Consider the following 14,511-nt stretch of genomic DNA (forward strand, 5'->3'; position numbering starts at 1 on the left):
TACATTTACTCCTACACTTTTGAGTAATTATTACTTTCGGTTATCCACATTTTAAGAGTGTAAAGGTGCTTAGAGGTTATTGCCATATATGTGCCCAGCCCCTGAAGTAGGGGCTGGAGTCAGTACAAACATCAATTATGACTATAAAGTTGCTACTATTAGTGATTTTATGGCTGTATTTGACGTTGCGCAAACTTGGCCGAGGTCTCCACAATTGGGGTGGAATCTCCATTTGGTAAAGACTAGGGAAAAGTTAAAATGTTCTTAAAACCTTTGGAAAATGATAAAAAATTATGCTAAATATTAATGTTAATTGTTTCATATATTTATTTTCAATGAAGAACAATGATAAAATAAGTTACATAAAAAACCCTAATTATCTTACATTACATCAATCCCTGAACCCTAAAAACCCTAAACTATACCCTTCCCTGACCCCTAAAACCTTCACCACCCCAACTTCTACCCATTGTGAACCGTTAAACCCCTCACCACTCTAGTGCTTCAGCCCAGCCCTGAATCTTAAAACCCTGCAAACTGCCCTAAACTCTATTCATGCTAGAACCCTGAACCCCTCACCACCCCTGAAATACACCCAATCTTGCGCCCCACATTCGTGTCACCGCCCCCTAATTCCAACCATCCCAGATCCCTATAAACCTCTCCTAACCATTATACTCCATCCATCCCTTAAACTCTATCCGTACCTGAACCCCATAAGCCCCTTTCTAATCCTAAACTCTACCCATCACTGACCATTTATACATGGTGATGTAAAGTTTTATGTAGATCATAAGGGCATTAAAGGCAACTTTAGTTCAAGTGGTTACCAGTGCAGTGTTCTGGGGAACGGTGATATCCTGCAACGTCTTGATCTGTCAAATATGAGACAGGCAGAAGCATTTTTTTTCCATGAGTTGAAGTCAATATAGGAGTTTTTTTTAGGAATGGCAAGGTAAACGGCCTTACCGTAATCCAACCTATAGTGACTAAGGGCCAGATGTAGGAAACTACAATTTTGAGACTTGCAAATTGCGAGTCTGACCGACTCGCAATTTGCAACTCACAAAATTGTATGCAGAAAGGTGTCTCAGACACCTTCTGCGACTCGCTATGGGGTCGCAAAGACCCACCTCATGAATATTAATGAGGTGGGTCGCATTTTGCGACCCCATAGCGAGTCCATGCATTCACAGGGATGGTGGCCTGCTGAAGACAGCAGACCTCCATGTCTGTAACTGCTTTTTTAATAAAGCATTTTTTTTTTTTTAATTGCAGCCCGTTTTCCTTAAAGGAAAACGAGTTGCAATACAAAAAAATAATGAAACCATTTGGTTTCATTTTTTCAGAGTAGGCAGTGGTCCATTGGACCACTGCCTGCTCTGAAAAATAATTTTTAGCGACATTCCCATTTGCGAATGAGTTACCACCCACTTCAAGTGGGTGTTAACTGTGAGTTGGTTTGCGACCGCTTTCGCGGTCACAAAGCAACTCAGCATCGGGGTGCGAGTCGCAAATAGGAAGGGAACACCCCTTCCTATTTGCGAGTCGGATTCACATTTTGCGAGTCGGTACCGACTCGCAAAATGTGGAATCAGCATCGCGAAGGCCGTTTTGCATGGCGCAAACTGCGTTTTTCGCAGTTTGCGACATGCAAACTGGTTCCTACATCTGGCCCCAGGTGCTTTAACTACTGCTATGTACAAGTTGCTGTCGATGTACACTAAAGGTTTCTTCAAGGTGCTGAGTAGGCCAAAGTACATACCAGACACTTGTCATTTGTGTTTTAATTAGTGTTGAGATGACGTGTCAGAACGCAAATGTCCTTATCTAGGCATGGAGGAGATGGCATTACTTTATGTCAAGAAGTAAATGCTTTAGATGTTGGCGGCACCTTGGCACTGGTAGATTAATCTTCAGTAAGTTAAAAGATATCCACTGGCATGTTAAGGTAAGGCAATTGGTCAAAGTCTTTCCATCTTGTACAAGGTTCATATATGTACACAGAGTAGAAAGGTTAAATATGAGTGTTGGCAACATATATATAGAAACTAACCCCTGGGTTTTGTAGGTTGAGTGGATTAAAGACATAGTTCAAATGCTTAATTGTGAAATGAAAATCTGGTAATTTAGTGACCTTCTGCTTGTCAGACATTAATGATGTAATCCGTTTTAAGTTGTATTAGTTCAACCACCACCCCATTTCATCTAGGGTTCATTCAGGGGGAAATGATTTGTAGCATTAGAGACTGTTGACAGTTCTAAAAGAACTAGTGCCCCAACACCCCCATTTTCAACCAGGTGTACAAAACCAATAGGATCACTGGTTCAGTGCGGTGTCCTGTCTCGAATTATACAAAAGATTCTTGGCTGTGACAAAATGCTGGAGCTCTTTATAAACCAGTTTTTCCAAAGGTTTGCCAAGGAATAGTGGAAGGTAAATTGGCCAAAAGTTGTTGGGATCTTGTGGGTCGAGTGTTTTTTTTTTTAATGATTCGAAAGAGGCATTTCTCCATGTGATGGGGAAAATCCCTTGTCCTAAAGAACAGTTAAACACGTCCATCGGTTGAGTTTTGAGAAAAGGAAGTTTCATAATTTAACAGAGCACAATCCGCCTGGATGAAATCTTGTAACAGTGGCATTAAGATCGATATGAAAGAATTTAAAGTAACCATAGTTTGGATGTGGTAAATTGTCATAAAACTTTTATCAGATATAGGATTTGTTTCTAGTTGGATATGTCACCTAGGAGTTAAATTTTGCTGAAAAACTGACCAAGATTATCATATAGTTGTTTGGAGTGTTTTAAGGCAGCTGAGAAAGCTTAAGGAGATGATAGTTCTGACGAAAGATGGAATAATAATTTCAGCGGGATCAAAGCTTGGGAGACACGATCAGGGAAGCATTTTTTTTTGGCTTCTCATATTTTACATTTTTAGGTGACAGATATGTTAATGTATTCTTTTCTTCTATGTGTAGTCTGTACACTGTTGTCTTTGTACTTTGTCCAGTTTCAGAAATTTTACTTGTCAACAAACCAGGGACTTTTCGTTTCATATAGTTATATCCCAAGAAGTTCTATTAAGATTTTTTGCTCTGCTTTTGGTCTATTGAACAAACAGGAGGAAATGAGAGTAATGCCTGAATTAATTTAGACACTGGTCATTACTTGGGCAGAATTCCAGCCCATGGTTTTGTTCCCTGTGTTACTACGGTGAAGCGAACAACTTTATGAAAATCAGTCTTGGTTCTGCTCAGTTGGAATCGGCCAGCCTTGTCAAGTCATGTCCTTCTCAATGGAAACATATGCATCCCACACTGGTCTCAGCCTGGTCACGCCTTTGCAGAGACATGCAGATTGTGTACTTTGGCACAGTAAGCTGTGACATCCCCATAGTGCTTATGGCGTTTCGCTGAGAAGAAGAAAAACGATGAATGGTACAATGCCTGCATTACTGTCAGCCCTTGTAATCATTTTAGCAAGGATTCCAGGCTATCATTGTTTTGCCTAGTGTGCTACAAACAAAGACCAACCATGGGCCTCCTGCAGAAAACAGAAAAATACCAGCTTGTGTTCCTTTATCCAATTTTTCTTCTCTTTTAGATATGAAAATACTGGCTATGCTAGTACAATTCTATTTAGGTGGCAACCCTAGAGACCAGATTTCTCTTCACTCGGGCCTTGCAACCATATTCCAGCAATGTGAGGCCCAGAAAAAGGGCTAGTTAGGGTAAGGTTCACAGCATCATTTATCTGCATTTGGACATGTGTTTTTCAGGTGTGCTTTAAAACTGGGAAAGGCAAGGAAAAGGACCTATATCTTAAAATAGTTAATTGAATCAACACCATGCTATATTTATAAAGGAACCGACTGAGCGTATTTTAATGATTAATGTCATTACCTTTACAGGGTGTTGAAGGCATTGTTAGGGGCTTTGTAGCCATGACTCAGGGCACATGCCATTAAATCCTTTGAGTGTACAGATCATTGTGTTCTGTAGTTTCTGGTATTGTACAGTGACTTGAGTGATGCCTTTAATAGACATCAAGCAAATGTGAACTGTTTTGTAAGCTTTCATATCTTTCTTGCTCAAGAATGTTCTCTGCCACACACCTATCTTGCATTTGGTATCTGCCAAACCATCTTGGAATGGTAATCCATAGTGACCCCCCACAAGGGTATCTTACATGAAACAGTACATCACATTAGGGCCTGAAAAAATGTGAACTCATAGGGCCCTTTGCCCGCCCGAACCACCTTTAGAACCAGCTGCATCATCCATATTGTATCCACATTTCCCTTCTGCCCAGGCCCCAAAAATCCTAGAACTGTCCTTGTCTGCACCTACCTGGCAGTCATGGACTATGGTCACTATCACCGTATTCGTGTTCACTGCTCCCATTGATGCCATCATTCCGAACTCCATGTCTGCAAATCCTTCACCTTTCCCAATTCTCCATCCTGTATGTTTGAAATATAAAGTAGAATAATCTAAGAAAAGCATACAGTCTTTTCCAAATGAATGGCACATCTCTGATTATGTGTTCGATGCATAGGCAGGCTTATTCCTAACTCTTTTGCTTTTATGCTTTGTGCAGTAACTAATGATGTCATTCTGTTTCAAGGGTTGAGTCTTGCTACAGTCTCATTTTAGAGAGCAATCTGCTTTGTGAATGCAACGTCTCTATAAAATCTCTGTAAATTATTTGTGACGATCAAGGAAAAAGTTCACACACTGACAAATGTTGCATTTCTTTCAAGAAACATTAGATCTGATGTTCAAAGGCATTTTGTAAATGCAAAGTCTGGAAGTCGCAAAATAAAGTTTTAGTTGCTAAATACCGTTTTCCTACTTACAGAAGCCTTTCTACAGCTTGAAAATGTTTTTCCAACATAAAAAAGTGATTTTGCGACCCTCTTCGAATCGCAAATAGGAGGGGGTTTGAAAGGGGTGCTCTCCTCCTATTTGTGATTTGGAGAGGAACGCATCAATGGTCTGCAACTACAACTGCATTTGCAAACCATTCAACACATACCGACACCTCAAAGGTGTTGGCAACAGGTCCCCACTGGACAGCCTCTCCTTTGTGAATCATGGTGGTGTTTCGGTGGAAGAAGGCAGTGGTCACAGGACCACTGCCTGCTGTCTTCAATGTCTTCTCAAACAGGAAACCCTTTTCTTTTTAAAACCAGCACCGATCCCTTCAATGCATCTGGCATGTTTACAAAAAAATGTTCATGTTTTAAAAGAAAATGCAGGGAATGAGGACTGGGGTCCCTTGCAGGCACTCACCCCACATTTACAGCTAATTACCGTGGATCAGAAATAGCATCCTGCCTAATTAATATTCATTAAGTCATTTTATGGCCCCCTGACAATTTACAGTTTGAGAATTCAGCTATTAGTACATCCATCAAACTGAAATTTTGACCTATTAGTACATAGATCAGACTGCAGAACAGCACATAAGGGTCAATGTTACTGTAGCCCACAATATGGCAGCATTATGCCTATTCGGCATAACTTAGAACATTCCATCACTCTACTGGGGCACAAGGAAACAACTCATGAAGAATGTGGTGTCATTCACAGGTTTGCTGCCAAAATGGTCTGGTCCCACCAGTGATAGTGGCCAAAGTCATTTTGAATATGTTTTCTTGACTGTCTTTGCTTGTTGTAAAGTTAAGCTAGCACTTCTTATTCTACGGAGACCTTGGCAGCAGTGGGTGGGATAGATTCCATTCATCCAATTTTTCACCTCTGTCTGGTGGTGGATGTTCTGTCACCAGGGGCATCGCTTTCAAGTAGAATTACCCTGCAAGTAACAAAGGAGTGGTGATTTGTAGTCTGAGGGGTGTGGTTTGACTGCCATGTGTCTCTGCAGCATTCAAAAGAAATCTGTAATAGAGTGGAGGTATTCACTGGTAAAGAGCATGTTTAAATTTTAGTAGAGTATCCCCACTTGGCAAGTGCTTTCAAACATGGCTTGGATCCTGGGGGAGCAAATATACATACACATTGCTCAATTACTAACTCACCTTTTTCAGAAACAGCCACTGATCCCACAACAACTAGGTCTACGTGGACTTTTGCATCTAGGCCGACTGGCACACTGTAATCTTTCACTCCCTGCATATAAAAAACATGGTACAATACTTGTAATCACAGTCTTTTGAGATGCATAGTGTTGATGTTTTGAGGTGGAGACTTGATGATACTGTATTTGTCAAGTGATGTCAGGACACAAGATGATGAAGCAGACATTGCAGCTGATCACCGTTAATCAAGCAGGTTTCTAACTACTTGCGAAATCATCTCCCGCCACAGGTTACGGATAAGTTTATTTTAAAAACCGAAGCTTAGAACATGATTATTTTAAACATTTAGATTTTATTTTTTCATTCCCCTTACAAAGAGTACATTTACAACTTTATAGAATAAGAGCTAGGCTCTTATTCTATAAAAAGCATTACTATGGGGTGATGGCTGTAATTTACCTGTAAGGCAAATATGTTCTTCAGTGTCATTAAGCCATTATTATACATTGACAGGTGACTCACCTGAGACGTAGAACAAATCCTCAGTATGTCTTTAGTTGCACCTGGGGGTGGAATTATTTTGTTAAAGAGGCCAGTTCTGAGACGTGGTGTTGGGACCAATAATGTTTTTCTTGCCTGATTAAACAAAGAGAAACATAATCACAATTAGTAGATTTATTTCATTTTGGAGAAGAGAAAAACAAAATATCAGTGTGAGAATGTGTGTTCTTAAAATATTGTAATGGGCCTATTAATTTATAAATTGTTGAATAAAATTAGAGCAAAGGGAAGGGGACAAAAACAAGACAAAAAATGAATTAGCTCATTTAAAGTTACAGTAGGGAACATTATCGTCCATTTCTGCAGACCTGGTTCCGTTTAGTTGCATTGAGCGGTGCCATCTCATATAGTGAAGCAAAACCAGTATTTGTGTTTACATATGCATGTCCCCCCACCTCTTTATCTTTGGATTCCTGTGTCTTCCAGTGTCTTGCTTTGCTCATCTAGCCCATGCCCGTTTTTTAGAATGTGGTCCCTGAGATACAGTCAAAAGCTGTTTCCTTGAATTAATAAAAGCAATTGTTTCCTTTTGTTACATATTCCTATTGTGTGACTTCCCATGTCTGTCTAGCCTTCCTCTCGGAGGCGGGCCAGACTCCAGCAACTTTAACTAGCTCGCCAGCAGAAGAACAACCAGAAAACAGAAAAAAACTAAATTACCCAGGAGCATTTCAGACACTCTATAGCGCCACCAATCACGGGCTCTCACACTATGTATTTGGCTCCACTTCCCATGAAACATCCTCTTTTCTTCTGGTTCTCGAGGGCAGTTAAGAAGGGGATTTCTTTCCGCTGCTCAGTGGACGTGTGCTTTGGATACTCCACCATTGAAGCTGGATATTGCTTTGGTCATTTATGGAAATGCTTGCCCTAAACTTTTATTACCAGGTCAAGATCCGTTGCTTGCGTACTGAGGGGTGTTTTCCCATGGTGCTTCCTCAGGGTGGTTGTACAAGCAGGTGTGGTGCTGCTGGACTACTTTCTCCTAGGCAAAGAGGGCGGCTGACTGCCAGTGTGCTCCAAAGGGCCTTGTTGGCTACTGCAACACCCACATCTAGCAAACACCCTATGGTATGATCACCCTTTGTTCCCTGCACAGATGAACTTTGCCCTCGCTACATAGATGAGTTTTTGTCACACTTAGCGCAAGGCCCCAGTACTCTGGAAGCCTCCCTAAACACCTGCAGTGCCAGACATGAGTGCACTGAGAGCATGTAGAAGCAACCTAGGAGGGCCTAGCCTTTAAGATAGGTACATTCGATATAGAACAACAGATGTAAATATCCTTTTACAGACCATTCAAGTGAGGACCCGCCTACTCCACTCCTTCCCACGACTGGGACCTACAGGGAGACATGGGCTCACACAGGTTTGACGTCTCTGATGAGGAGCCCAACGCTAGTCGTCCTTGGCACCTGGGTTGTGAACTGGGCTTCAGAGTCCCAGATTGTTCAGGTAGGTCGGATCCAAAAGATCGTACTCCTCCATGCCCTAAAGTGGTCCACCACTGATACTGTCACCCAACTTGTGGAAGCCAGAACTAGGAACCCTCTCCATAAGGAAGTCAGAGGCCAAATGTGGGGAGAATGCTCAGGAGACCTGGTCAGAAATAGACAGCAAGATGGCAGCCTTCTCCTCTAAGTTTGTGAAGCACCCCAAACAATGGAATTGACAAGTTGAGGCAAGCATTTTTAGATGTTTCTTGACATTGCTGGGGGCTTACTAAGATCTTATAAATAGCAAAGAAGGTCAAGGACTCCATGAGTCTTTTCTCTAGTCATCCTCTGCACAGTGTGCAATTTGCTTTCTTGGCAACACCAACTGTGCCCTACGTATGGATCGTAAGCGCTCCCTGCACGTTTCTGTTGACTCAAAGATTGGGGAGCTTGCCACCTTGGTAGCAAGCCATGTTGCTGACAATGAACTGGAAATCCTGGAGTGAGCAAGATCACCATAGCATTTGCTTCTCTGAATAAAGCCCAATCCTCGATAAGGATCGTTAAAGGGCCTAGGATTTTTGCCGGGACCAGATGAGGCTAGAGGCGCTGGACTAGCTGCTCTTTCTTCCAAGGCTCCTAAAAACTACCAGTCTTCAAAAAATAAAACAACAGAACAGGTTCGGCAGTTTCTACCTCACAAGAGTGTGTTGAGGCATAGACTTCAGGAGCTTCAGAGGAACAGCTAACACCGAGGGAAGTCCCTCAGGTTAAAAATAGCTCTTCTTCCAGTCAAGTCTGTGGGGGAAAATTGGCAGTTTCTTTCCAGGCTTGGCAAAGCTAACAGGGGTCTGGGTGCTGCAGACAATTGTGGGGCTCTGAATAGAGTTTTACAGTTCCCACAACAAATGCACAGGCCTACTCCCTTCATTTTCTATCAGGAACTAAATGCATTGGAGGATGTAATAAGTGGTACAGTTTGAGGTCAAAGAAACTGTAATGCACTCACCCCTACATCCCCACTGTTTCCAGAGAAACCTTTTTCTGTTGAATATGAAGAAGAAAGGTGTTCGACCTGTGATCAATCTCAGGGAATTCAATGGCTGATTGCTCTGCTCAAGCTGGCCACAGAGTTCTGCAGGGCCAGAGAACTCAGGATGATTGCATATCTGGGCGACTTCCTATTGACAGACCAATAGCCAGATTGCCTTTGGGTGCATTGGGCAGACAGAGTCAATTTGCTTATGAGCCTGGGATCTTTCATCAACAAGGAAAAGTAAAACCTGATTCCCCACCAACACACAGAGCTCCTAGTCTTTATGATCCATTCTGCCCCAGTCACCCATCATATCCCGAAGAAGGTGGTGATGGCCAACAGGAACCATCTATTTAAGTCACTCCCCACAAACACAATTTCATTGCATAACCTCATTCAGTGGTAGACCTTCTGTTTGGATGCCCTCCATTGTCAGACAACAAAGACTGAAAGCCTCCCATCCCAGGAGGGGCAGTGGTGGAAGCCTGGGTGGAACTCCTGTGGTAGCTGGAGCACGTGGAGACCTGAAACAAAAGGGTGTCCCAGATCTCATCACAAAGTTGGATGCAAGCTGTTCAGGGTGGGAAAACCTGTCTACAGAATGCTACCGGTCAGTAGAGGAGTTGAAGTTGCACATCAAACGCGTTGAGCTGGCGGCAGAATCCTTTGCCTAGTAAATGGATCATGTGACCTGCTGTGCTTTTCTGAGGGTGGACAAAATCTCGATGATCACGTACATCAACCTGCCTGGGTGAGGGCACCAAATCACCAAACTGGCCAGATATTTCTGCCTTTGTTGCTGAGATTGAAAAGTCTTGGTGGTTTGCAGACAACATTTGGGGGTGGCCAAAGTGATAGCGGGCTGGAACTCCAGACACCTGGTGGACCCCAGTGACTAGAAATTGGACCGTCAGGTATTTTAGAAGCTGAAGGGCTGGCGAGAGTCAGAGGCAAGATTGATCTTTTCAATTCCTTACTGAAATACCACCTGAAGAAGTATTTAGGTTGGCACCCAGATCCTGAGAACTTGGCAGCCGATGTATACCTCCATGTTTCTGGGAAGCATTGCAATTATGCCCTTCCTCCATTTGCCAAGATCATGAGGACAGCGGTCCCTGGGAGGAGACAGGAAGCAATATTGATCTTGGTGACGCCACCATGGAGAGCTCAAGTATAGTGCTTCTAAAACTTTCCTAGGATTCTCCGATCCTACTCCACAGTCAGAACATTTGGATGATGTTATTGACTGGTCACACCAACAGGTGTTGTGCTATATCATGGTAGGTTTCAGAGTTCAGTGGATGGTGTTGTGCATTTCAAGACATGCTCAGGCCCTTATCCAGAGGGCCTGCACAGAGAGCACTAGTTAACAGAACATGGTTGCCTGGAGACGCTGGTCTGGTTGGCACGTGAGATGGAGTTTGGATTTGGTGGAGGTCAGACTTGTTCGTATCATGAACTTTCTTAACAAGCAGAGGAAAGGGGTGTGCATATTCATGTTCAGAAATCTTGGACAGACATCTGCTCCTAAAATGGCTTCCTCCAAGAAGCATCCACTGGCCTGCAAACTGCTGAGAAGCATCCAATTGTCCAAGGCCCCTGAGCCCAGATACTCTCCCCCTTGAAGCGTAAACTTAGTTCTCAATCACTTGTTATCCTGGGCTCAGAAAACATAACTCTCCTCTTAGCGAAGCTGGTGATGTTGCTGTTTCTGGTGTCCTGTAGGCAAGTCTCGAAAGCTAGGGAACTGAATTTGAAGAAGGATATTCACCTAACACAGGGTAACCTTTAACAGTGTCAGGTGAACCAAGTACAACTCTCGATCCATGTTTTATCTAACCTTCCCAGATGTCCCCGAGCACTGTGTTGTTCCCCCCGTATCAAGGCCTGAGGATATGAACGCGAAGTGGTGCCCAGCAGATGCTCTGAAACGCCTGCTATCTTTAAGAAAGCCCTTTAGGGTGAACACATCCCTAAAATTGCTAGATGGATTCTGTTGGAACATGGTTGATGCAGGCATCAACACCTACAGAGGAGCAATGACATCCAAGGCTTTAGTCTAGAGAGGTACAATGGAACATACCATGAATGCTGTGCAGTCTGGTTGGCAGAGTCTACTTTTAAAAAGTTTAATTTTAAACCGGTATTGGGAGTACTTAAGCTTCAAAATTACTGTAAAATTTCGTAGATTATGGAAGGGAAATTTTCAATTTTATTGAGGACATGGAAGTGAGGATTAGCTCACACAGCTTCCGGTTTTACAGTAATTCTACCCTTGGTAGACTGATTATAATGTGGGAGTACTATGATTTTGATCGATGTGTTCATCTGGTAAATCTGACTTTATATTATGTTGTTCGTTGATATTTTATACATCACTTGATAAGTGCTTGAGTTCAAACATTTGCTTATTTTGCTTAGCTTTCTGATCTCCTTCAATGAAAGAGAGAGCAGTCCAGAAGCATGGGTTGAATTTAGCCGCTGGTCGAAATGAGGGAGTTTCATGAGAAATGGAGCCAGATATGAAGTCTGATGGCCCATGGTTGGTGGATCTGCAGAGTGCTCCCGATATATTTCTGGGAAATATGGTTGTTTCTATTTTCTGGTTCTTTCTTATGCTTTAGAGCTTGTTGAAGACATGGCAAAAAAGAGAATGATGAATAATCCTCACTGATGTGCTCATATTAGAACTGAAACTTTGTTATGTTAGCTAGGAAATTTTGCATTCACATTGCCTTTTAACTCTCTAGTCATCTCCTCTCTTGTTTGTGTCTTTAGAGTTGCTCAAGACCCATGTTTCCCTAGTGTCTGTGTAAGAGTGTAAGGTTTATACTAATATTTTTTCATATGTAATCATATATATATTTCAATATATAAATCAGTGTGTGTTAATTTTATGTAAAACATGAAAATGTGCTTTATTTAGTGACCGCCGTTGAAAGGCCAGCACATGTTTTTTTACAGTTGTCCTAGCACTGTGATTAAATATATTCTGTCTCGTTAAGAACATTGTTTGCTGCTAAAATAAATGCCTAACTAAAATGAGTATTTCTTGTTCTCTGCAGGACTTGAGGCAGAGCAAGGTCACTGTGCAATGTTATCTGTATTAATATTTCTAGTGTACTCTGTTCTCATAACTTTCACATCCGTTGCTTAACAGACTCCATTCATTGATATCATATATTTGTCTGTAGTTATGTTTTTAACCATGTGTTTTTCCTCGAGAGAAATGGTGCAGCGAGAAATGTTTCTATATTTTGTAAATCAAAGTCCAGCAACAACGTACTTGGAAGATACTGATTAAAAGGGCCTACAGATGCAACCGGAGAAGGAAATGGATGTGATACAACTGTCAAAGTTTAGATTACGCAGAAGGAGTAAAAGCCAATGAAAGTTCTTAGAGCTAACATTTTATATAAATTTTATATCTATTAACTTTGTCATTGGGCTATGTTTAAGCCAATAGTAATCGTTTAGCAATTTAATGTTCAGTCATCATTTCTTAGGGGCAGTCATTCTGCATTCTCATTCTCTTACCTTCCTGGGTTACAGAGAGTTTACTTCTTGTGATTTGTCACTTTGACATTTCATGCTTTACCAGACAGTCTGCTGACATTCTGGTGTATTTTATTATTTTTCGAGTTTATTATGACTGTTCAATACTGAACTAATGATCTGATGGTTTAGTAATCCTTATAGTCCAAATTCTAACCCATCCCCTTTTTCCCAGTTCCTGTCTTGATGCTGACTGCTAACCCCTGATGAAGTAGAGTTGCTCACTGTTCGATTAGGATAGGTAACTATGAACTGTAACGTCCTATCTTTGTCTTTTGTTTTACAGGTACCAAACTGCTGCTTATTTTGATAGTTAGATGTTTTCTAAATTCATGGTACTAAATCTTTGGCATGAAGCCCAACATGCTAATGCTAATTAGTGGTTAGTAAGGTGTTACTCTCATACTCATGAAAGATCATTGACTTTCTGTTTGTTAACTAAATGTATTCAATTTCTCTTGCTCAGATTCTAATGCTATTGTTTTGTGTATTATCGATTGAACTCATTATTTTAGTCGCATTGATTAAGCTTAGATTAATTCGCCGACTCAATTAGCCTATATTGTTTCTTTATGTGTATCAATTGATTTTGAGAATAATAATCGTGACCCTAGCATTGTTAATATAGGGAAATAAACCTATAACTTCTTAATAAACTGGTGTGGTTTTTCATGGTCACATCAATCATGGGGTGTTGTCTTTGTAGTTTATTATGATGTGCAATACATTATTTAATAATTGACTTAATAATTTATGACATTTTCTTTAAAGCAGATTTGGTTCGGTCCATTGACCCAAAGTATGAAATCCGTTATCTAGCTTATTGTAGTTAAAATATAGGCGAGATTTCCCCACGTTAACATCTGTTTCATTCAGTGCCTGCATCCTTCCATAGTGCCCATATTTATCCAACAGTCTTGGAGTTTACCCAAGTGCATTGTTCCTTCCAGTACCCCTGTGTCCCCAGTGTATGTTTTCCCCAGTGTCCATGCCCTTCTACAGTGTTTGTGTTTTGTTTCAGTTCTTCAATGTTGTCACCAAAGTGCCAGGGTTTGCTCCCAATGTATATGTTTCTCCTGTAATACGAACTACATATCTCCGTTAAAAACCCTTATCACAACAGTTTAGAATCACTGGAGTAAGAGCGAGACTCAAAGGTGCAGACAATTTATCTCAGATTTCTGCATTTCGAGCCACCTGAGCCCAATTATGATAGAAGGTTTACAAAGGTATGAGGTTATAGTAAAAAAAAAAAAGGCATGGGATGTGGGCTTACTTTTAAAAGTATTCAATTACCAGTAACAATGTTTGCAAACCCCACACTAAACTAAATCAAAATATCATTAATGTTGATTTTTAAAAATAAATTGAGTGTGACTCCTGTTAATGTTCACAATTTATACCTCACACAGATGGGAACAATTCTGAAAGTCTAGTTATGACAGTACATGTCAGGGACTTCAACTATGATGGCATCTAATTCATCACTGGAGAAACATTGTATAATGCGATGAGTTAGTAAGTGGATTGAGGGATAAATACAGAAGATGCCCACGACTTGAGGAGGGAAGCGAGAAGCTGTTGAGTTAATACAGGCCTCTAAACAGTCAATAGAAAGTATTTTCAATAGGGTCTTCTGGGATATCAATGCAAGTTCTATCTCAGACTTCCTCTTGTATATACCTTTATCTAGGGCATGTAACGGTCACAGATAGACTATTTTTGCACAGTTAAAAGATTACTTGAAATTAAAAGACACAAAAGTCTGCCTAGATGTTGAACATGATCATCTACCTGCACCTTCAACACTAAACATTGACCAAAAAACTGTGTCAGTGTATTGAACTAAGCAGATTTGTAACACTGCATTAGCGACAGATGA

At 41.2% G+C, this 14,511-nt stretch overlaps 1 protein-coding gene across 2 annotated transcripts in view; it reads right to left on the reverse strand.

The window, feature by feature from the left end:
* MTHFSD (methenyltetrahydrofolate synthetase domain containing) overlaps window positions 1-14,511 on the reverse strand; it is a 104,615-nt gene that overhangs the window by 42,364 nt on the left and 47,740 nt on the right. For both annotated transcript variants that reach the window (XM_069217262.1, XM_069217263.1), the window contains exons 5-7: window positions 6,564-6,677; window positions 6,042-6,132; window positions 4,351-4,463 (exon numbers count right to left, since the gene is read on the reverse strand). In XM_069217262.1, coding sequence (XP_069073363.1) covers window positions 4,351-4,463; window positions 6,042-6,132; window positions 6,564-6,677 — 318 coding nt within the window. The remainder of the gene's footprint in view (window positions 1-4,350; window positions 4,464-6,041; window positions 6,133-6,563; window positions 6,678-14,511) is intronic.

This window comes from Pleurodeles waltl, chromosome 12 (assembly GCF_031143425.1).
Source record: "Pleurodeles waltl isolate 20211129_DDA chromosome 12, aPleWal1.hap1.20221129, whole genome shotgun sequence".
Lineage (NCBI taxonomy): Eukaryota > Metazoa > Chordata > Amphibia > Caudata > Salamandridae > Pleurodeles > Pleurodeles waltl.